Source organism: Toxorhynchites rutilus, chromosome 1 (assembly GCF_029784135.1).
Source record: "Toxorhynchites rutilus septentrionalis strain SRP chromosome 1, ASM2978413v1, whole genome shotgun sequence".
NCBI lineage: Eukaryota > Metazoa > Arthropoda > Insecta > Diptera > Culicidae > Toxorhynchites > Toxorhynchites rutilus.
In genome coordinates, this window is record NC_073744.1 from 52,511,879 (window position 1) to 52,535,243 (window position 23,365).

At 39.5% G+C, this 23,365-nt stretch overlaps 1 protein-coding gene across 1 annotated transcript in view; it reads left to right on the top strand.

Moving 5' to 3' along the window:
* Positions 1 to 511: 511 nt before the first annotated feature.
* The window catches only part of LOC129767076 (uncharacterized), a 38,325-nt gene continuing 15,471 nt past the window's right edge, over positions 512 to 23,365 (top strand). The window contains exons 1-2 of the mRNA XM_055767721.1: positions 512 to 1,750; positions 21,136 to 21,251. Of these exons, the coding sequence (XP_055623696.1) occupies positions 1,666 to 1,750; positions 21,136 to 21,251 (201 nt within the window). The 5' untranslated portion in view covers positions 512 to 1,665. The remainder of the gene's footprint in view (positions 1,751 to 21,135; positions 21,252 to 23,365) is intronic.

Genomic DNA, 23,365 nt, shown 5'->3' on the forward strand with positions numbered 1-23,365 from the left:
TACAGTTCAAGGGCAGTATTTTAGAGGGGATAATATCGTCTATATTTGATTTTTTTTTCTCATGAATTATGCGTACTATATCAGTTGAAACATAATGTGGATTTTACTGTGAACAAATATGTTCGACAGTTCATGAGTTTATTGTTAACATAAAACTTTTGGAACAATTCAATAACTGTATGAAAATATGTAATTAATCTGAGGTCGATCGAATCAAAGCTGTACATCGCTCGTTGAGGGAAAATAAATAGATGAGCAAACAAGTGTTGACCATTTGAAAGCAAATCCATCAGCGAGGGTTCCAGTTCCCATTCATAACAAATCCTCGCGTACTCACTCAGCTTTCATCAGTGATTGATTCACCATCATTTATCATCGTCGTCACAGTGTCGTCATTAGCGTCGTCGTCATCATCACCATCATCTTATCATCATCCTCGTTTGAATGCATTTGCGGGAAGGTTTGAGTGTGCTCGCAAGACCCAGCATTATGGCGATGTTCGATGTATTCGCCAGTGTACACATAACACTCGTGCTTGCTGGCCATTTCTTGTGGCTGCACAAAGATAGCTGGCTTGAAAGGCAACTTGCGCAAATTAGTGCAATTAAGCGTATAATTATTCCACTTAAGTAGTGTTTTTTCTTCATCCACGAAATTTGTGTTTTGGAAAGAGTCCAAACTTAGCCGCCGAAGCATTCCCAACGTCTCAAGGTTCCACACGGAGCGCTCGTGTTCGAATCTAGTGAAGCGCCTATCGCAGGCTGTTATCAGCTTGTGGTTAGATTATAGGGAGAGAAAAAATAGAAAAGATATCGTGAAGATTAGTGCTGAATTAAGGCGAAAATGTCATGCTGTCACAGACGGTAGCAACCTGAGCTCTCCGCACACATCACAAGTCGGCGCGAACACACAGCAGAGTTGGCGGCAGGCGCAACGGTTTAAGTGAAAATAAACGCGCTTCTCAGTCGGTCGTTTCTTGCTGAAGGGTACAGTCGTGTGGGTCGTAGGAGGTTTCCGGGAATATACCTGTGAGAGGTGATCGGCAAAGAGTATCGACAAATTATCTAGCGATTTCACGGTGTCAATTTGTAACGCGTTCTGATTTCGTGCAGTGCTGGCGACTGTTTGCGTAGCTTATCACCATCATTCGTCTACCAAGAGTACTATCTATTTCCGGGGAAATACGTAACAAGTTTTTTTTCGCATTACTCAAATGGAAAGTACTTTCAACTCGTCGATCGACGTACAAAAAAAACTGTTGCCCTCGAAACTGTTATTGGTAGTATTGGTTGAAACCAGTGAAGATCAAAACAACAAAGCGAACCATTCACATAGTTTGCGTGTGATCCTCCCTACTGGTAGTGCTTGTATCCAACAGTGGTGAATGAAGCATTCAAGAAGGAGCGAAAGAGACAACAGCAATAATAAATCCTCAAAATATAGTGAAGCAGAAAAGGAATACGACAGACGGCGGAACGGCGGTAGCTCGAAAGAAACTTGGCCGAAGTGAACCTTGAAAGAGAAACGGGCATAGGTTTCTTTGCTTTCGTTGAGTGAAATTATTACAATAATAACTATCGCATACCACGCCGTGAATCGTTGGGTACCCAGCCGATAACGAAAAAAAATATTCTAAAGTTATAAGAAGTCCAGGTGTGAGCAAGCATGTTGAAAAACAAAGCAGCTGACGAGAAGGTGGACACCCTGCTGTCCACCAGCCAAATACCGATCATTGATTTGGCCCACTGCGGTAAGTTGGTTCAGAACAACGTTGTTCGTAATAATCACTGAGATGGTCGACAAAAATGGAACTGCGATGTACCAAATACTGTTGCGCTACCATCTGATAGCCCCAATAAATTCGCTGAATAAATTAAACGCTGTCGGAGATTTCAACGCGTGATACCAATTTGGGAGTTTTCTGCGTAGAATATTTTTTCATTCATCGATTCATAAACTTTATATTGTTCATTAGCTTTATTTCATTTCTTTATGACAAGCTTCAAACTATTTGAAACGTGTCTATATTGAGTATCGACCGTGCACGATCCAGTTTCATTAAAGTGTGAATAATCGGCTCGGTACTGAACATGCCATGGAATTTCCGGAAGATAGAAGTTTACGTAGACTGCTGCATGGTTGGCTCGTTTTTGTACACTCGGTCAGAATTAGTTCCCAAATATCAAATACGCCCAAAGACGTCATTGGGGCTTTGTTCTTTGTTTTACAGTTAAAACATGGTTTTGATATTATGATTGTGGTCACCCCATCGAGTTAACATCTATTGATGGCGCAAGAATTCTGAACACGAAGTGTAACTGTTTACAGTGTGTCCCAGAAAAAATGATACGGCAGTAAAATATGGCTACATCGAAATAAAATAACTGAATGCAATTATTTCTTTAATTCCAATGACATATATCATAGGAATACATCATATTAACACTAGGTTTACGGGACGAGCCATTTTGACGCATTTCGAATTTTATAAGGAAAACTACAAAACCGTATGCATTTTTATTTTATCTCTTGTAAGGGGCTGCCCACATATCACGTGAACAAGTAAGTGGGGTAAGTTTTATCAAAATGTCCACGCTTGTCCACGGATAGGGGGAGGGGGTATAGACTATGTTCACGTGGACACGAAGAATAAATATTTTTTCAAGTATAATCACCGATACATTCGAAATTAAATAAAAACTGTTCCGTATTCAAGAATTTTAAAACTCTACCCAACCTGTGTATTCCATAATTATCAATAAACTGATTAAGTTGCCTGAGAGTACTTCATATACTTTATTTTTACTAAATCATTGGACTTCACTGAAATCCATATTCTGAAAAAAAAATCACGTAAACTCCAATGTAACATTTTCGTCAACTCGAGAAGACCCGAACATTATTCCGCGAATTGTCTTAAAAGCTATCGATCTTTATCGCTACTTTCACCACTGGCAGTCAAGAATAACTCTGAAAAACCAATCGTAACTGTTGTTCCGTGATTTGAGATTAAAGTTGAAGCCTCGGAGCGAAAAATGTTACATTGTTACTGCTCGCGTTTGCACATTGGTCTTATTACGTTACACAACAAGAATTTGAAATTAACTACTAAACGACTATCCAAATATCAGCATTTTGTTCTAAAGACAGATCATCATTGTTATAACTCGTTGAATTGTACTGAAATGGATAACAACACCTGAAAGAAACAAAAACTCAAAACGACCGAAGTACGACTTCGTGTTGTTTTGACTGCTTTGTTACTTCGGACGTTTCGGGCGTCGGAGGAAAGTGGCGCCCGAAGTAACAGCCGGGTGCTTAAAATCCTAATCTATACATTGGATATTTTTTGTATCGGTGATAAAAAAATGAAGAAGATAGATACGTGAACGATTTTTTTTTGTAATGCATTCAATGATTGAAAACTAATAGCGTGCACACATAAACTTGATTAGTTACATAGGACCTTTTCAAAAGCTACGCGAGAATTCCATAATGGTTGAGTTTTCATGATCTTACGAATATAGTTTTTTCATCAAATATTATTTTCTATAGATTTTTTTCTAACTCGAGAACAGTTAATGTTAGGATAAAAATGTCCGTATAGTTTTTCATGCAGAATTACGTGTAAAATCAATTTTTTGTATTAATTTTCTAGAAAAGTTACAATTTTTCAAAGTACAGTGAAAGCTCTCTATAGCGACATCGCAAGGGACCGTCGTTATAGAGAATTGTTGCTATAAAAGATTGTCGTTATAGAGAGCTCAAATGTCGCTATAAGGAGAGAAACACCCAAGCTCACGCAAAACAATCAAATCATATCAGGAACAAAAGTAATTGATGTCTAACCATCTTGGAACTAGAAACATTAAACAATGAGTATGAAATTCAGCTCATTCGTCCGGTAATTGGTAATTGATTTTTTTTTGTTTATAAACCAGCATAGAATCTGGAAAAATCTGGATAGCACCTGCTTGCTAGTTTTGAGAGGGTGGGCTCATAGTTTCATTGTTGAATGCTCCATCAGTCCCTGATTTATTAAATGATTGTTTTTTTTATCTCATCGCCAGACAAAATATAAGAAATTTAACATCATTGAAGCCATTAGTCCATATTTTTAACGATGAATGAATTGTGCGGCACATTGAGTTCATTAGACAATGTTATCTTTTTAGTACCCTTTTCGAACCTTCGAATTATGTCCAATTTATTTTTAACTTTAACGATTTTCGTGTATTTCAACTCATTTTGGGCAGTGAATATTTTCGAAGTGAAACAAACGATACGTTATTGCCTGATTTAACAATTTTAAAACATTATCCATAAAACAAATGCGTAAACAATACATTCATTTTGAAATCTATTGAAAATGCAATTTATTCTATTGCTCTAGGACGGGATTCTTGTTCACCAATGCTTCGATTAATTTGATTCAATAAGCTTTCCCTATCTTTTATGGCTTGAATTTCTTTTTTGTAGGTATCCAAAAATTTAAATCAGTTCGGTGTGAACAAATGTTCACAGTTGATTAAACTTTATAATACACAACATAGACTATTTACGTTCGTAGGCACTAACATTGACACACACACACTTTGAGTGGAGTGAAATTGAAAATTGTTGCAATAGAGGATGTTATGATTTAGTAAATAGAAGCGATCATACGTTGATATATCATTCGCTATCCAACTCTTGACGAGTGAAGTTCAGTGTCGGTATTGTGCGTTGCCACTTTTGCTATTGTGCTATTGGTACGAGTGAATCGTGTACGAGTGAAGGTCATTGCTGTCCGCTTTCGACCTGATCTTTTGTTAAGTGGAACGAAGGAACAAAGGAACCAGCGCTCTTGCAGCGAGCCGGATTGCGGCTGTTGAACTGATTAGGTATAACGAGATCGACATCGCGTGACTGTCGCAAACGGGATTCATCACCACGTGGCTCCATAAGCTATTCTTGCGCTATTGTGTTGTCTCCGTAGCGCGTAGCCTCTGTCTCTCCCTGATTAGGGCAGTAGAGCGCATTATTGGAACAACTTTTATATTAAGGTACACATATTTATTATTAATATTATTATTCAATTCATTTGTTCATTGTTTAATATTATTATCAATTATTATCATTTTTTGTTTTGAGATTATTGTTAAAATCAATAATAAATTAAAAATAAGACAGAAATCTTTGTAAAATGGAGTATAGTGGAGGATCTCCAGAGATGGAGATCTCCGATAATGAATCTCATACAAGATCTGGGAAAAAACATAAACGAGTCCCTCATAAGGAAGATAATTCTTCTGGGGACGAATCCGCTCATCCTACCAAGCCCCCCTCTAAGAAAATTGCAAGCCTCCCTTCTCAACCCACTGTTATTTCCACTCCCCCTCTCCCATCATCGATTTCGCTTCCTCCTTCTGATGCTTCCGATCCAACCCAATCCTCGTCCTCGTCCTCATCCTCATCCTCGTCCTCGTCCTCGTCCTCGTCTTCCCCCTCTGTTGTCTCCGCTCCACGTGTCAGAGTTTATCCAGAAGATTCACCTGGAACTGGCCCGTGGGTTGTTTTCCTCCGGCCAAAACCGAAAGGAAAAAACCTTAACGTGATTCAGATCATGAAAGATCTGGCCAGATACACTTCTGTATCTGAAATTCGCAGGGTTAGACCGAACAAATTGCGAGTTGTCGTGAATGACCGGAAACACGCAAACGAGATTGTTGCTGATCAACATTTCACTCTCGAATATCGAACATTTATACCCTCCCATAACGTAGAAATTGAGGGGGTGATAACTGAAACGGGTCTGACGAGCGAACAAATAAAAGCAGAAGGAAAAGGCAAGTTCAAGAAGCCCCCCTCAATGGAAGTGAAAATCTTGGACTGTCGCCAACTCGGGAAACTTTCCCATGAACTAAATTTACGCCGTCCGACTCGTTTCGAGCCACCTTTGCTGGTGCCGCCCTCCCTGACTACGTTATGGTGGACAAATTGAGACTACCTGTGCGACTCTTCGTGCCAAAGCCCATGACTTGCAACAAATGCAAGTCAGTTGGTCACACTTCGGATTATTGTGCCAACAAGGAGCGCTGTGCCACTTGCGGAGAGCAACATGAGGGGAAATCCTGCAGTGCGACTGAGCATAAATGTCCATATTGCGGGGGATCCCCACACGAGCTCTCAGTTTGTGAAACTTACAAGAGTCGCTGGGAGAAACAGAAGCTCTCTTTAAAGGAACGCTCGAAGCGCACTTTTGCGTAAATTTTAAAGGGCGCTTCGCCACTTCGACCCAACAACAAGAACAACCAATCTCAACACACAATACCTTTTCCACGTTGCCAGTTGATGAAATGGAAGCGGACACAGCTAGCGGGGACACACCGTTTATTTTCAAAGGGAATCCCCGGCGCAAAAATGTGACCACTCCCAAAGTTCAAGAACAAGTCCCCACGGTTATATCCTCTGTTAGCTTGCCTAAAAAATCGAGTGCAGCGGACAAGCAAAACCAGGTTCCTCCTGGCTTCCGTGGGAATATTTCATCTTCGAACGACCCAGCACTCGAGGGGACATCAAAAACCCCAACTGTCCCGTCTGACCTTCCACCTATTGGAGGGATCGAAGCTGTTGCTTGTCATGCAAACATCAGAGGCAAAGACCTCTGTATTGTCAGCTTGTATTGGCCTCCGAGAGCTGCGGTTAGCCGCAAACAACTTGATGACATGTGCTCACTCCTTCCTAAGCCACGATTGATCTTGGGAGACTTCAACTCTCACGGAACTGCCTGGGGGTACGACGACAATCGTTCATTGTTGATATATGACCTTTGTAACAGCTTCAATATGACCGTTTTGAACACTGGGGAAACAACACGTGTACCTAAACCTCCTGCTAACCCAAGTGCTCTTGACCTCTCGCTTTGCTCGAATTCACTATCGTTAGATTGCAAGTGGAATGTAATCCAGAACCCCAACGGTAGTGATCACTTGCCAATCAAAATTTCCATCACCATTGGGTCGAATTCTTCTTGGTCTATAAACATGGCATATGACCTCACAAGACACATTGACTGGAAAAAATATGCGGACGCGATTGCTCTAGCCATCAATTCCAGAGATGGTTTACCTCCATTGGAGGAGTATAACTTCCTTTCTCGTTTGATCTATGACAGCGCGGTTCGCGCTCAAACGAAACCCATCCCAGGTTCCACCATTTCCCGAAGGCCTCCCAATCTATGGTGGGATAGCCAATGTTCCAAGCTTTATGTAGAAAAATCGAATGCATTTAAAGCTTTTCGGAAACGTGGAACCCCTGAAAATTTTCAAACGTATTTAGCCCTTGAAGATCAATTTAAAAACTTAATCAAAGGGAAAAAACGTGCTTATTGGCGAATTGGTGGGAGGTTTGTCACGAGAAACGTCAATGAAAAAATTATGGAAAGTGGCTCGAAACATGAGAATTCGCTCTTCAACGAATGAAAGCGAAGAATATTCATATCGATGGATTTTTAATTTTGCACGGAAGGTTTGTCCTGATTCCGCTCCTGTGCAAAAAATTGTTCGAGATATACCACAAGGTAGGTGCGATCTTGATTCCGAGTTTTCGATGGTAGAATTCTCTCTTGCTCTGCTTTCATGTAACAATTCTGCTCCGGGATCGGATAGAATTAAGATCAACTTGCTGAAAAATCTCCCTGATGTGGCGAAACATCGCTTGTTGAATTTATTCAATCGGTTTCTGGAGAATAATATTGTTCCAGATGATTGGAGACAAGTACGAGTTATAGCTATTCAAAAACCCGGAAAACCCGCGTCCGACTTCAATTCGTACCGCCCAATAGCAATGCTGTCTTGTATACGGAAATTGTTGGAGAAAATGATCTTGTTTCGCCTTGATCGATGGGTTGAAACGAATTGCCTACTCTCAGATACACAATATGGGTTCCGCAGGGGCAAGGGGACGAATGATTGTTTTGCGTTGCTTTCTTCAGAAATTCAAATGGCTTACGCCGAAAAAAAAACAAATGGCTTCAGTATTCTTGGACATAAAGGGGGCCTTCGATTCTGTTTCAATAGAGGTTTTGTCGGACAAATTATACTCTCGGGGTCTGCCGCCTCTATTGAATAATATGTTATATAACTTGCTTTGTGAGAAACATTTGAACTTTTCTCACGGAGATTCGGCAGTAAGTCGGGTCTCTTACATGGGCCTCCCCCAGGGCTCATGTTTAAGCCCCCTTTTGTACAACTTCTATGTAAGCGACATCGACAATTGCCTTACACAAAATTGCAGCCTAAGAGAACTTGCAGATGATGGAGTGGTGTCTGTCGTAGGATCAAACGAATCAGACCTGCAAGGACCCTTACAAGATACTTTGAACAATTTTTCAACCTGGGCCATTGGGCTAGGGATCGAATTCTCCACGGAGAAAACAGAGATGGTGGTTTTTTCTAGGAAGCATAGACCAGCAAAACCAAAGCTTCAACTTTTGGGTAAACCGATCACTCATGCTATGTCATTCAAGTATCTTGGGGTCTGGTTCGACTCCAAATGTACTTGGGGGGGGCCCATATTAGGTATCTGAGTAAAAAATGCCAACAAAGAATAAACTTTCTCCGTACAATTACCGGCACCTGGTGGGGAGCCCATCCCGAAGATCTTATAATGTTGTATCGAACAACTATTCTCTCAGTGATGGAGTATGGCAGTTTCTGTTTTCAATCAGCTGCCAAAACACACCTCATTAAACTCGAGCGAATTCAGTATCTTTGTCTCCGTATCGCGTTGGGATGTATGCCCTCAACGCATACCATGAGTCTCGAGGTTTTGGCAGGCCTACTCCCACTAAAAGAATTCGAGAATTCGCTCTTCAACGAATGAAAGCGAAGAATATTCATATCGATGGATTTTTAATTTTGCACGGAAGGTTTGTCCTGATTCCGCTCCTGTGCAAAAAATTGTTCGAGATATACCACAAGGTAGGTGCGATCTTGATTCCGAGTTTTCGATGGTAGAATTCTCTCTTGCTCTGCTTTCATGTAACAATTCTGCTCCGGGATCGGATAGAATTAAGATCAACTTGCTGAAAAATCTCCCTGATGTGGCGAAACATCGCTTGTTGAATTTATTCAATCGGTTTCTGGAGAATAATATTGTTCCAGATGATTGGAGACAAGTACGAGTTATAGCTATTCAAAAACCCGGAAAACCCGCGTCCGACTTCAATTCGTACCGCCCAATAGCAATGCTGTCTTGTATACGGAAATTGTTGGAGAAAATGATCTTGTTTCGCCTTGATCGATGGGTTGAAACGAATGGCCTACTCTCAGATACACAATATGGGTTCCGCAGGGGCAAGGGGACGAATGATTGTCTTGCGTTGCTTTCTTCAGAAATTCAAATGGCTTACGCCGAAAAAAAAAACAAATGGCTTCAGTATTCTTGGACATAAAGGGGGCCTTCGATTCTGTTTCAATAGAGGTTTTGTCGGACAAATTATACTCTCGGGGTCTGCCGCCTCTATTGAATAATATGTTATATAACTTGCTTTGTGAGAAACATTTGAACTTTTCTCACGGAGATTCGGCAGTAAGTCGGGTCTCTTACATGGGCCTCCCCCAGGGCTCATGTTTAAGCCCCCTTTTGTACAACTTCTATGTAAGCGACATCGACAATTGCCTTACACAAAATTGCAGCCTAAGAGAACTTGCAGATGATGGAGTGGTGTCTGTCGTAGGATCAAACGAATCAGACCTGCAAGGACCCTTACAAGATACTTTGAACAATTTTTCAACCTGGGCCATTGGGCTAGGGATCGAATTCTCCACGGAGAAAACAGAGATGGTGGTTTTTTCTAGGAAGCATAGACCAGCAAAACCAAAGCTTCAACTTTTGGGTAAACCGATCACTCATGCTATGTCATTCAAGTATCTTGGGGTCTGGTTCGACTCCAAATGTACTTGGGGGGGGCCCATATTAGGTATCTGAGTAAAAAATGCCAACAAAGAATAAACTTTCTCCGTACAATTACCGGCACCTGGTGGGGAGCCCATCCCGAAGATCTTATAATGTTGTATCGAACAACTATTCTCTCAGTGATGGAGTATGGCAGTTTCTGTTTTCAATCAGCTGCCAAAACACACCTCATTAAACTCGAGCGAATTCAGTATCTTTGTCTCCGTATCGCGTTGGGATGTATGCCCTCAACGCATACCATGAGTCTCGAGGTTTTGGCAGGCCTACTCCCACTAAAAGATCGCTTCAAATTATTATCTCTTCGGTTCTTCATCCTGTGTAAGGTCATGAACCCATTGGTGATCGGAAATTTTGAGCAGCTGATCGAGCTAAATTTTCACTCCGGATTCATGAGTTCATATCATGAATTCATCTCCATGCAGGTTGATCCTTCTTCGTATATTCCCAACCGTGTTTGTTTCCCTGACTACATCAATTCCTCTGTGCATTTTGATCTGTCCATGAAGCAAGATATCCATGGATATTCAGATTACCAACGATCGAGGATCGCTCCAACGATCTTCGATGAAAAGTATGGGGGTATCAATTGTGATAATATGTACTTTACTGATGGGTCCACTATAAACGAGTCCACAGGATTTGGAGTGTTCAACGAATTTTTTAGCACCTCACACAGTCTTCAGAATCCTTGCTCAGTGTATATTGCTGAATTGGCAGCAATTCATTGGGCGCTGGACAGCGTCGCCTCACGACCTGTTGAACACTATTACATTGTAACGGATAGTCTTAGCTCTTTCGAAGGTATCCGTTCAGAGAGGCCGGAAAAGCACTCGCCGTACTTCCTTGAGAGAATACGAGAAATTTTGAGTGCTTTATCCAGACGCTGTTATGTCATTACCTTTATCTGGGTCCCTTCACATTGCTCCATTCCGGGTAATGAGAGGGCTGACTCATTAGCAAAGGTAGGTGCAATTGAAGGCGATATTTATCAGCGTCAAATCGCCTTCAATGAATTTTATTCTTTAGTCCGCAAAAATACCACCGCTAACTGGCAACGCAAGTGGAATGAAGATGAATTGGGCAGGTGGTTTCACTCGATTATCCCTAAGGTTAGCCTCAAACCGTGGTTCAAAAGTCTAGACTTGAGTCGGGACTTTATCCGCACCTTCTCCCGACTCATGTCCAATCACTGTTCGTTAGATGCACTACTCTTTCGTTTCAATCTTGCCAGCAGCAATCTCTGCGTTTGTGGCCAAGGTTATCACGACATCGAGCACATTGTTTGGTCGTGCGAGGTGTATCTGGTCGCCAGATCGAATTTAGAAAACTCCCTTCGGGCCCGAGGAAGACAGCCCAATGTGCCGGTGAGAGATGTGTTGGCTCGGTTAGACCTTGATTACATGTCCCATATATATGTTTTCCTTAAAGCTATAGATCTTCGTGTGTGATTGTCCCTACATCCTTATACCCTCCTTTCCTTCCTTTGCGGGTAATTCGTCCCCTTGCTATAAATAGTAGAATAAGTTGAAATGTAAATACACTATAGATATACGAATAGATTTATGAAATGAGTGTTCATCAACATTGTTACAATTTCCTTATATCCCATCCTACTCCTAAAAATATGTCACCCTCCTAAATTCGAGTACACCGCGAGTAATCGGTTTTCCACCTTACTAACCATAGATGTAAGAAAATTGTTTATATATATAGTTTTAAAATTATATTTAAGAATTCTCCTTTAAACTTAAGTAACTGAGCCTGTAAAAATAAACGAATTAATAAAAAAAAAAATACGTTGATATAGGGAATGTCGTTATAGAGAAATGTCGCAATAAAGAAAAGAATTTCTATGCGATTTTGAAGGGACTTTCGAACATGTTATAGAAAGACTTGTCGCTATAAAGATTGTCGTTATAGAGAGCTTTGACTGTATTGGAATTTCATCAATTCCTAGGATTTTATATTTACATTTGCGTAAAATAACCCATGCACCACTAGTCGTCATAATTTCCTATGATCCTCTTATCTCTCCACGCTAATGACCTTTTGTTTACATCGAGTACCGTTATCTATTATCCATAGAAACTGCGTATTAATTCGTGATCAAATTCACTAGACATTAAAATTCGTACAAAAGAAGTGTAAATTATTGCATGTGGTTGGATAAAGTATTTAGTATGATTCCTTGCTGTGGTGGCTGAGAGCAGACATACAATCTTTGAAGTTGTGTAGTTTATATTCAGATGCGGATTGTTCCTCACCTGGTCAACTTTACATTACGCGTTTCCGTGTTGGCAAACTAGACAGCCTGCATATCTTCGATGATAATGGAAAAACAAAAAAATCATGTTTACTCAAAAGCATTTCAAAATTAAATGAAACATGTGCTTTGTCATGCTACTTATTTCTCTACCGTACAACAACAATGAGCCACAGCAAAGCTGGTACAGCAGGGTACAGCTAATAAAATTTGAAATAAAATAAAAATGTCCACGTGGACAAAGGGGGTGGGTATGAAAATGTCCACGCTTGTCCAAGGAGGGGGAGGGTGGAGTTTAAAATCGTGCTTTTTCTGTCCACGTGGTATGTGGACAGCTCCTAATGGCTTTTATCCATTGATCGAGATAAATATATATTGAAGTCTATTTTCTTCAAAAGTGTTGAAATATCTAGATTCTCTATGTGGAATACCTATCCCTACGGGTTTGCGTCAATTTGACGCGATCATAAAGTAGACAAAATTTTGAATAAATATGCAAACACCAATAACACTTCGATCCGCGCTATTTCCGTTATCCGATATCGTTATCTCGAATTAAACAAGCACTAAACAACTTTTTGCCGAAAAGCAACAATAGAAAGAATGAAGCTAAGAATATCAACTGATGTCAGAGTGCAAAGAGATTTTCAAAGTTTCAATTGTTCAGTTCAAGTATTGAAAAATGAAATACTAGAATATTTTTTGAATTACATAGTAATATTATTGTGAACCTTATTTTATCATATCTTCATTTTTTACTTATAGTATATAATTAAATTGCTTTCCAAGTGTTGTTATATGTGTGTTGCATCAAAATGACGCGTGTTCGTTGAGATAGGTATATAAGAAACGTCCGTATACCTAGTGTTAATCCAATTCAAATCTGTCCCTCTATTAACTCTCTTTATTAACAATGCGCAACCGTGCTTTCTATTTGTTGCAGAACAGAACCCCACACGTAAAAATCTAGTGGAAATAGATCCGTCCAAATCGCTGGTGGTGAAATCGGGCAAATTTTTTGTACACCATGCCTGTTGTGGTCATGCGAATTGCCATGTCATGTTTCCACATCGTCGGTTCGATCAGATATTCGCACAGATTTGGTGAAACTAGGTCGGTGTCATTCATTATGAACTGATTGAACCGAAACAAAATATCACTGATATCGCATTCAATTGATGCGATTGAACTGAGCACTGCACGGAAAACCGCCACAACACAAAAGTCGTTCTACAGCATGACAACGCTCGGCTTCACATTGCCAAATCAGTTGAATCCTACTAGGAAACACTAAAATGTGAAGTCCTAACCAGTGGCGTTGAGTGAGTGGTGTGGGGGTGCGGGCCGTACCCGGGTATACGATTTAGGGGGTCACTGTAAATGGGATCGCTGTAAACGGGTCCGTGCACAGTGGGGAATCGTTGACCATCAGCCAAAAAATTTAAATTGCCTCAGCTGTTTCGTGATATTTTTCCTTTCTTTATATAATATTCAAGTGCTTAAATCCCAAATTTGGTCGCAATATCATATATATTCGTTTTTTATGACTGTGACATAACCGCAAGGTTGACGTAAGACTGCCGTTGACTTAATAATCTTTTTTTTTTCAATTTTGCAATAATCGCACCTCAGATGTTCCTCATTGGGTACGATATCGTGACTACGCAGAGATATCTTTTGTGTGTACTGATTAAATTATTGATTAACCTAGTGAATGAATGAAACAATTTACGAATTCAATTGCAAACAAATCCTAATTAAGGTCCTAATTAAGTTTTATTGCCGCAGCTTGCCATGGTTGTGACTACATGCAAAATTTATATAAAAACATAAGCTTTCAAACGAACACTGTACGCTGTAGCGCAAATCTGTGCAAATTGTCTTCTATTGAGGAAAGCGACTAAATTTTACTATATTTTTTCAATATTAATTGCATCAAAACCATAATAATCCATTGATGAAAATTTTCGAATCATAGTAATTTGTAGAGGATAAAATATAAAGGGCCTGGCTGGGTAAGGAAGTAGAAAGTGCCCCAAAAACAAATCACCAGCCTTTTGGAAAATACTGTATAGGGTACCAAATAAGAAATTTTGACTATTTTTTTGAACCTCTATGTGGCTCACCATAGGGTCTATGGAGATCGATCCACGGTCGAAATAAGATCGATTCATCCATACAACTGCTCTGCTCTGCAAGACACATCGGGCTGCTGTTCTATAAATAACTCAACAATGATTAATCAACTGTCTCCGCTGTCCGGTCTAACTGGATAATGGAAGAACAGAAGAAAAACTCTTACGCCTAAATGGCTACTGTATAAATGTGTACCATATGCAATGGTATAGAAGGGAATACTCCAAACCGAAAAAATGGCAACTGTGTAATGTGCTAATAATAGATACGATAAACATGTGACATGTACACAATTAAAATTCGGCTTTGTTACAGCTAAAAGGCTAATGAGCCTAAAAATAAAAACAAAAGGGATTAAAAAACAGTGTTGCGTGGTGCATAAAATTATATTTTTAAATTTCGTTTTTTTTCAAATTTTGAGACCTAGTGTACTTTAATTTACATTGAAATATGTTCGTATGTGTTTTTTTATATTTGATTACATAGGGTACCAAATTTAAAAAATAGGTAATTTTTCTAACTATAGTTCACTATAATAGTTATAGTGAAAAACGTAGTTGCTTTTTCCTTCCATTCTCAATAGGCTTGGAAATGGAAATTTGAGAAAATGGTCAAAGTTTCACAAAAATCCATCGAGAATAATTTTTTTTAAATTTAAGTAATTTGTTTGGTATTTATTACCACCTGTCCATGTCTATAGCAAACGTTTTCGTTGGCGAAAAATTCGACTTGAGAGACTGGTGAAAATAGAAGATTCGGCCAGTAGGGCCGAGAGTTTCTATGAGAAAGGTTCAATGGAATGGCAAGAAGTTTTACGGTACAAATTCGAACTGAATCGGATCAATTCTAATCTTTCTAAATATGTTTCTAGGCTTACGTATAATAATGGATTTCTTTTTCTCTAACACGGCACAATAGCACAAGTGATTGTTCTGAAAATTGAAAAAAATTGATTGAAACAAAAAATCACGTGACGGTCAGTAAAAAAAAGATGAGGGTCACTATTTGTATAATGGGTCTAGGTAATATCGAATGTTTTAGGTGCCATCTGAAGGTACCATTGGAAACTTTCACGTTGTCAGTTCGATGTTATTTTAAAACCGACAAAGTGAATTCAAAGTGTGAAGCTCTGTATTCTTTATCTGGATTGAAAATATTTTTCATCATAAATAACAATAAGTGTAACATTAAATATAAACAATATCAATAAGTGTAACATAAAACATAAATCGCAGAATAGATATATATTTTTAATTTTCTTATGGAACTCCAAGCAATTATCTTCCTGGTCGTAGCCCTGCTCCAAATTCTCATAGATTGTATGGCACAGTCAGAGTGAACCGCCCAACCGCATTACCCATAAGTATTAACTTATAGCCATACAATGGCACTAATTCTGCATATTTGATACCGACTAGTAGTATATCATCAATATCGTTAATGAATTAATGAAAATTCGCATTAGTAAAAGTTTCATATTAAACGCTCGAATAGCTCCTTATATATTTTTTTCGCTCCGTCGATGGTAGCACTGCATTTCCCACTTCAGGACAATAATGTTGGTCTGATCGGATAGTTTCTAGTGTCAAGAAGTACAATTTACAAAAACGTGTACTATTAGTGAAATCGTAATACTCGAGCAACCAGAGCCTTGAGAAAATTTGTACTCTTATGGTAAGAATTTCAACATTTCTCGTCGTCGATTACTTCCTTTGGGGGTACGTGAAGGACCGTTGCTATTTTAGTAAGCCACAAAATTTGGAGGAACTTAAAGAAGAAATAACTCGGACTTTTAACACCATCGAAGTCGTAATGCTAGATTTGTGCATGTAGAATTTTGTTCGCCGTTTAAAACGCGTTGTCGAAAAAAGGGGTGGTCACATCGAAAAATATGTTCTAAAATAAACTTTATTTTCGTTTTTTCAAAAATAAAAATCGGTTCACTTTTGTAGAAGTTATTAAAATTTGTTGCGTGAGCGTTTAATCTGAAAGACCTTGTACAAAGAATTGATGCAACATTCGTAAAGGGTTGTGAAAAATTGGTAGGGTATAAAATGTATATGAAAATATATATTTTAGTTTGCTCGATCCCTGGCGGGTTCGATGGCTAGTTTCTTTTCCAAATAAACAGAAGCATAACAATTTGACGTTTTTATGATATCCTATTTTTAGAGCTTTCATCACATTTAAGAGGTTGTCATCACAAGTGACATATTCAGCTGTTGCCAAATAAACATCAGGAATGCTAATCACAAGCAGTAATTGTAGTGTTTTAAGAGTCCTATACTTGATCTTTTCAGTATTACATCCGCCCAATATTAGCATATAAAGCATATCAAGCATTTATCTTATGTTCTCTAAGTGTGTGTTGATATAGTGTTGATTCAGAGCTAATGCTTAGTGCTTAGTGATTAGTCAGCTTTGCAGTGTACATCGAATTCATCAGTATCTGTTTTAAGGTGGAAGGAACAGTCCTCAGAATAAGAATCACGGTCGAATTGTCCAGCCTTCAGTGCAGTCCACTCTGACTACATGATTATTTTTTAATTCAAAATGAATTTATGCTGTGTTGTTTGTAATAATTATCACATCTGATGATAGCAAAGTGTAGCTGGCAAAAATATTGATCTAACGCTATCATTCAATCATCCATCAACGCCGACCATCTTATTCGGACAGTTTACAATCACATGACATTTTTTGTAGCCGAAAAAATGGATGGCAATTCCGATTGAAATATTTGACACAGAGTTTCTTTTAGTGCAGGAACCGGTACAAAAAGAAAATATGTTTGATTTCGACATTTCATAAGCGATTTTCAAGATGGCGTCCAGTGAAAAAAAAAGTGCACAAACGAATCTTGTACGGCTGTAACAAAATCTCGATCTTCGGTTCTGGATTTGCCCAACATTTCTGTTCGCAGTGTACTAAAAGCATTTTCTGAACGATTGACTATCAAAAGAAAACCAACAAGTGACCAAAATATCGGATGTGTGAATCATGCTCTGGTCAGAAACGCGAAAAGAATGTTGTGAGGGAACATGAACTTCTTAATTCGAATTGTGGCTCTGAAAAAAAGGGATGTCGCCACGGTTCGGTCGAAAGTCTAAGAAACGTTCTAAATTGACTTCAAGCCAAAAAAAAAATCTCCAGAAAGAGTACTTGCAAAAATGTCTGAGCATGGTTTCGCGTAGATCTGGCATCTTGTTACTATGCTAAAACCGCGATGGAGTGGTATGAAGCCAATAAGGTCAATGTTGAGCTTGAGCTTGAGCTTGGCTAGACTGTAAACTTCGAAGTTGTTCTCCGTGATTGACCAGCGAAATTGCACAAAGAACACACAGAATGTCGTTTGGGAGTAGCAAATCATTCTCAATGTACAAGTTTCGATGATTCGAACTTTGGATAGTCAATAATGACGCCGGCCCCGTCCTTACAGTCACTAGCAGATAGGAAGGAATGTTAGTATGATATTCGCCGCCCGAAGGCCAGAAGGGTCGCCTCTATAGCGTGGTTCCCTAGCGTTTATCAATGAAGTGGGGGAGGTAAGAATCAGGATTCACTGCGGTGAGTGATGTGCTTAGAAGTTTATCCATTTCATTCTTACCATAATAACCATGGATAACAGCTATTACAACCATCCTCCTTAGGGACCCTTTGGACCCTCTGCTCTAGTTCTTAATAGTTCCAGGTTCTTTTGCGGACATGCTACTATAGAAATCCGTCATTCGCAGACAGAGTTATGAAGCCAATAAGGTCAATGTTGTACAAAAACTTGTCAGTCCTCTGTCCCGAATTACGTCCAATCGAAAGATATTGGGTTCTGATTTTTGGGTGTCCAAATCATTGCGGGTGTCCACCTTTGAAATGAAACTCTTCTAGGGATTTTGGGACAATCAAGAAAAGAGTTGAATAATCTTGTGAAACACTTTCTCGGTAAGAGTTTTTTATGACTTCATCGAACAGAAACAATGTCCCGGCAGGCATGACCGGAGAATTTGTTGGTAGTATTTGCTCTGTATCCGTTCGACTCGGAACAATGATTGAGTCATAACTCCAGATAACATCAGACAGTAAAGAAGATTCTCCACACAACCATGGCGCTGTAAGAGGAACACCACCTAAATATTACACCTTCCGTGCAACTGAACAAGTTATTGTTATATTAATATGTGGAAGGCAATGCATCGATGTGACTCACCGTCAGTGGGTGTAGTACGCATATTATCGCATGCCCTTAATTGCATATTAATGGCCGTCGCAAACCGTATGAAAAAGGGCAGCATTCCTAGCGTCTAATCATAATTGACAGCTCTTTGCAGGTCTGGTACTGGGGCACTTGCTCGTTAAATCGATTTTCTGAACGCGCGTCGTGGCGTTTATGAACAATGCCACTGTACTTCGTCCTCTCTTTGGATTTGAATGTATTTTTAAACCCATTTTTATTTGTTTGCTCAAAATTTGACCGGTAGTGTGATATCAAGCGCCGATGTTGTCAAGCACATTGATCTATGAATAGAAGACACGCGGATGAGGTTTATTGGGGCTTTTCGTGTGATATTGGTACACCGATAAGTGATAGTAAACCCCTGAATCAGCTGAACTGATGATGGAATGTGAGTTCAAGAGAAGAGAAGGGGGGTTTTACAGCGAAACTGGCACGAGCAAGATCGATGACTGATTGAGTAGCACTTGTATTTTTATTTTCATGCGCTGTTGTTATAATTTCAACAAACTTGTTTGTATTTTTTTCTTACCTCACGACACGCTACAACGGTTTTGAAGAGGAAGAGAACAGGTTCTTTGGGTCCGGTCGGCGCGTATATGTCAGTTCGTATTATCGGTACTTCAAGAAGTAAGAATTGTTTCAATGTCACACGCTAGCAACACAAGCGAGACGGGATTCCTTTAAAATGATTTAACAAGCATTACTTGATGCAGCTGCAACAGGAAAGTCGTGACTGATTCGAGGAATAAAAAAACACCCATCGGAAAACGAAATGGTTTCAAATGACGTAACCAAACGGTTTCTGCAACATCGGCATTATCTCTCACTTACTTGCCAGCACAGTTACATACTCCAGAATTATCAACGCGTGTGATGTTATTTGAGATTAGCGGCTATTTAGCAAGATGGCATTCACGGTTGCCAACGAGATGAGCGGGGAGTTCTCCGTTGCTGCGGTGCAACGTATCAAACTTAAAAACGTCTCGATCATTGGCGGGCGGCATTTTGCGATTATTTTTAGCTTGATTGCGTGTAAAAATATACCACTCTTAGTTACTAGCGAGACGGATGGATGACTTGGCCTCATGTATTTTGGTTTCGTTATTTGAACGTTGCATAAACACAAACATTGGGTCCACCTGAACTGAAACCGTGGAAATGCACTGAATCCCGCCCTACTGATGGAATCCATCGTTGATCTTTCAATATTTCGAACAAGGTTTTTCACGGAGAAGATACTACGCATATTCTTTTCCCGGAAGCTGTTGGCGCCAACTGCGAACCATTTTTGCCTATTGAACGGCGACAATCATTCATACACTTGACGCATACTCAAACACCACAACGAACCGTATTCCGTATCTTTGTGTGGCGACGACCTTGGACTGTTGTGGGTTTTCATGAACGGCCAAAAACATGTTGAACATTGACGTCACAAAAAGTGCGTCAGTTTTATTCACAGACGGAAATCCGTCGAGTCTCATTTAGCGTCCACTTCCACAACAATCCCCATCCATCGACGGAGGCTGATGGCTTTCTTTTTCAAATTTGCATACGTTTCATAATAATTGAAATGTCAATAGAATACTAAATCCAGCATCCCCGAAATATTCAAAATGTTTGGCCTGGTCAGCGCATTCGAGTTTCCAAGTGCACCTTTAAACCCGCGGAGATAACCTCCGCCGCTGTTGTGAACAGTTCATCTTTCCATTTCCGCCTTATTCGCGATGATAAAGATTCCAATGAAATACGACTCGTCGAGGTCACGCGGCGAGAAGATTACACTCTGTTTTGCATGGCAAAAACATAGGCTAAAACAATGCTCTGTGGCTATGAGCCATCGTGTTATCGTGTTCGGATCAAATGTCTTAAGCTTGTTTTTCAATCTTTCATAATGAAGACAAATTCATGCGAATGTTTGCGAACTTTTTTCGCCAACCAATCAGAACGAAGCGCGAGATCACTTGCGAAAGAGCAAAAGAAGATAGAACTTCCCAAGCTTTTGCTGCGAGAAATTACGAATTCACGGTACACTGACAGTTGCCTCTGCCCACATCAGAAAGTTGGAACAAGTCAATCAAGATGGGTGCAACAAGATATGAAAAAATTTGCTCAGCTTCACATCGATGGAACGATGTGAGCAATATTCAAGTATGCGGCAGGATAGTAAATAATTTTCCAAATTTCTATTTATACTTTACAGAATTTTCTAACATTGGGTGATTTCGCGCTTTGCTCTGATTGGTTGACGAATAAAAATCGTTATTGAAGAAAAAAATCGTGCTCAATGTGAACGATTGTAAATCCGGCATAAAGACGATAGTTTGGCAGATTCGCATGGTTTCGTAATTCAATGTGAATGACTTTAGCGAAAACATTTCGCAAAGATGAATTTCTCAAGTGAAAAATTCGCTCATTCTGAAGCAAGCTTTACATAGAGTAGCAAATTGACCATAATTGGTCACAGCATTCTACGAAGAAAGTGTTGAGTGCGTCAGCAGGATGGTCAATTGATTGGGTTTTTTTTTATTCTTCTTTCTCCTTGCAGGTACCGAGGAGTGTCCAATTCGTTCAGTCGTGAATCGCGTGGGTGGACAACTGTTCAAAGCGCTTACAAGCAAAGGTGTTGCGATGCTGGTGAATCATGGAATTTCGGAAGAGAAGGTACGGTAGCTTTGTTCACAGATTCATAAGAATTGCGTGGTACAAATTCGCAGAGAGACGGATTCTCCTATGATATTTTTGACGTAGGACTACGTCTTCCATTAAGGGTGCCGAAACTTAAAACAGATCACGTTTCTATGAAATAAGATTAGCGTTAATAACTATTTTTGCTGCAAACGGTTTTTGACGATTTGCCAACCAATTGAATCGGAAATTTACTAAGATTTGTTTGATATGCTAGAAATTACAATACCATAGTCTGAAAATGGTTTAAATTGATGAAAATAGGCATTCCCATTTTTCCATACATTTGTTCTGTCCATTTGTGTGCTTACCTAACCGTTCTGTCAAAACGGGCAACTGATGCGACCGCGAGAATAGAAATGATGATGGGAATAACGAAAAGAGATTTTTTTGCGACGTAAACTCCATCTTAACATTTTTGTCGCCCAGAGCGGTCGAGTTCTTTGTGGGGCCCAAATTCAACTGTCGGTGCGCTAGATAAATAAGCGGGCAACGTTAATAATGAATTCGGGTTCGATTCGGGTCTACTTTTCTGTTGAATCCGAATGAAGTCAACCGAGTGCTGATTATGAATCTTATAAAAATAATTCTTCAGTGTTGCTAATAATAATAAAAAACGAAATTCAACCGAATGTACTTGCTCTTTATACTATATTTGGTGACGATGAATAACTACAATTTTATTGGAGAATATGGAATTTTCTGTTCAATCGATTGCGAAGATTCTGTGAATATATCATACCAAGAACATATGTCACTTTTGTGTAAAAATAATCGTCATAAACTATATCACATTTGACAACTCCGACTTCTCACGTGATTCGCTTTCATTGTTCTTTGCGCTTGGTAGATAAAAAGCTAAAAGAAGAGGCAAGGAACCTGATTCTCGAATACACTTCACGGTGTAAACGAAATGAACGGCACGCAATTGAACTACATTTTACGAGTTAGTGAAGCGTAAAGGATAAGAATGGCTTCTCAAGCAGAATGAGCGCTTTTCAAATAAAAATTATCAATGAACATTAACTTCTCGGTATCAAATTAGTGTTCAATGCGAATTGAAAACTTTGTTTTCTTCACTTGGTAAAATAATCATAATTGGCCATTTTGAACTTGGATTTTTCAGGATCTAATGTGTTCTACTAGTCAGGCCTTTTCATTTAATATCACATGATATCCATATGAAAAGAACATGAAAAGTGTCACCCACATCTGGGTGACGGGGCGATCAAAGTGTTAAACAGTAAGTACGCTGTCGGTAGCGTATGAATATTGCATCTCCTCTCAAGAAAATTTTCACTTCCCCTTTGGTGGTCATCGGAGCAACATCGTTGCCGGCGAGCGTCAAGCGAGATTGAATTGTTTCTCTCATTCTGCTCATGTTATGTCATCTTCGAGCAGTGGACGCGAGCGAAGATTCCACTCGTTGTGCATCTGACAATGCAATCATCGCATCGTGCCGATCCATGGCAGAGATGGCGTAATCATAATGTTTTTTCGTCATATTATGTAGGGAAAAATCAAGCTGGGCTATTATCGCCGGCTCACAAAGTAAATGTTTCTTCTGCTGGAATGCTATGTATGGTTAATTTCGCGTTTCTGTCACAAAACTTCCTTCACCAAGAATGATATCTACGCAATACAATTGCAACTGCCGATAATATTATCAAAGGAGTTTATTTTGAGAAGAGTGCTAAAAGATTATAGGTGTGTGAATATTAAGTCGCTTCAAGCAACCATTGTTTGGCTGAAACGGTCATTCTTGCGATATTTCATTTTTATCGATGAATCTGTGTGTTACCGTGTGCGTTACCTGTGAAGCGCTTGTTTGGTGCTGGTTGAATGGCGATGCACGGAAGATGGCTATAGGTGCGATACCACTAAGCAACACTAAACAACAGGAAGCACGACACTTGATACTTGAAAATATTGTCATTTTTGTTGTTTCTATGGGTTGCCAAAGTTATAGTGAAGTGCTTGAGGAATGTGGAATAACGGTGGGTATTGGTGAAACAAATATTTCATCGCATGTGACCGAATGTGTATGTGTGTCAAATGCAAATGAGCCGGAAGCACGATGGATACTCAGT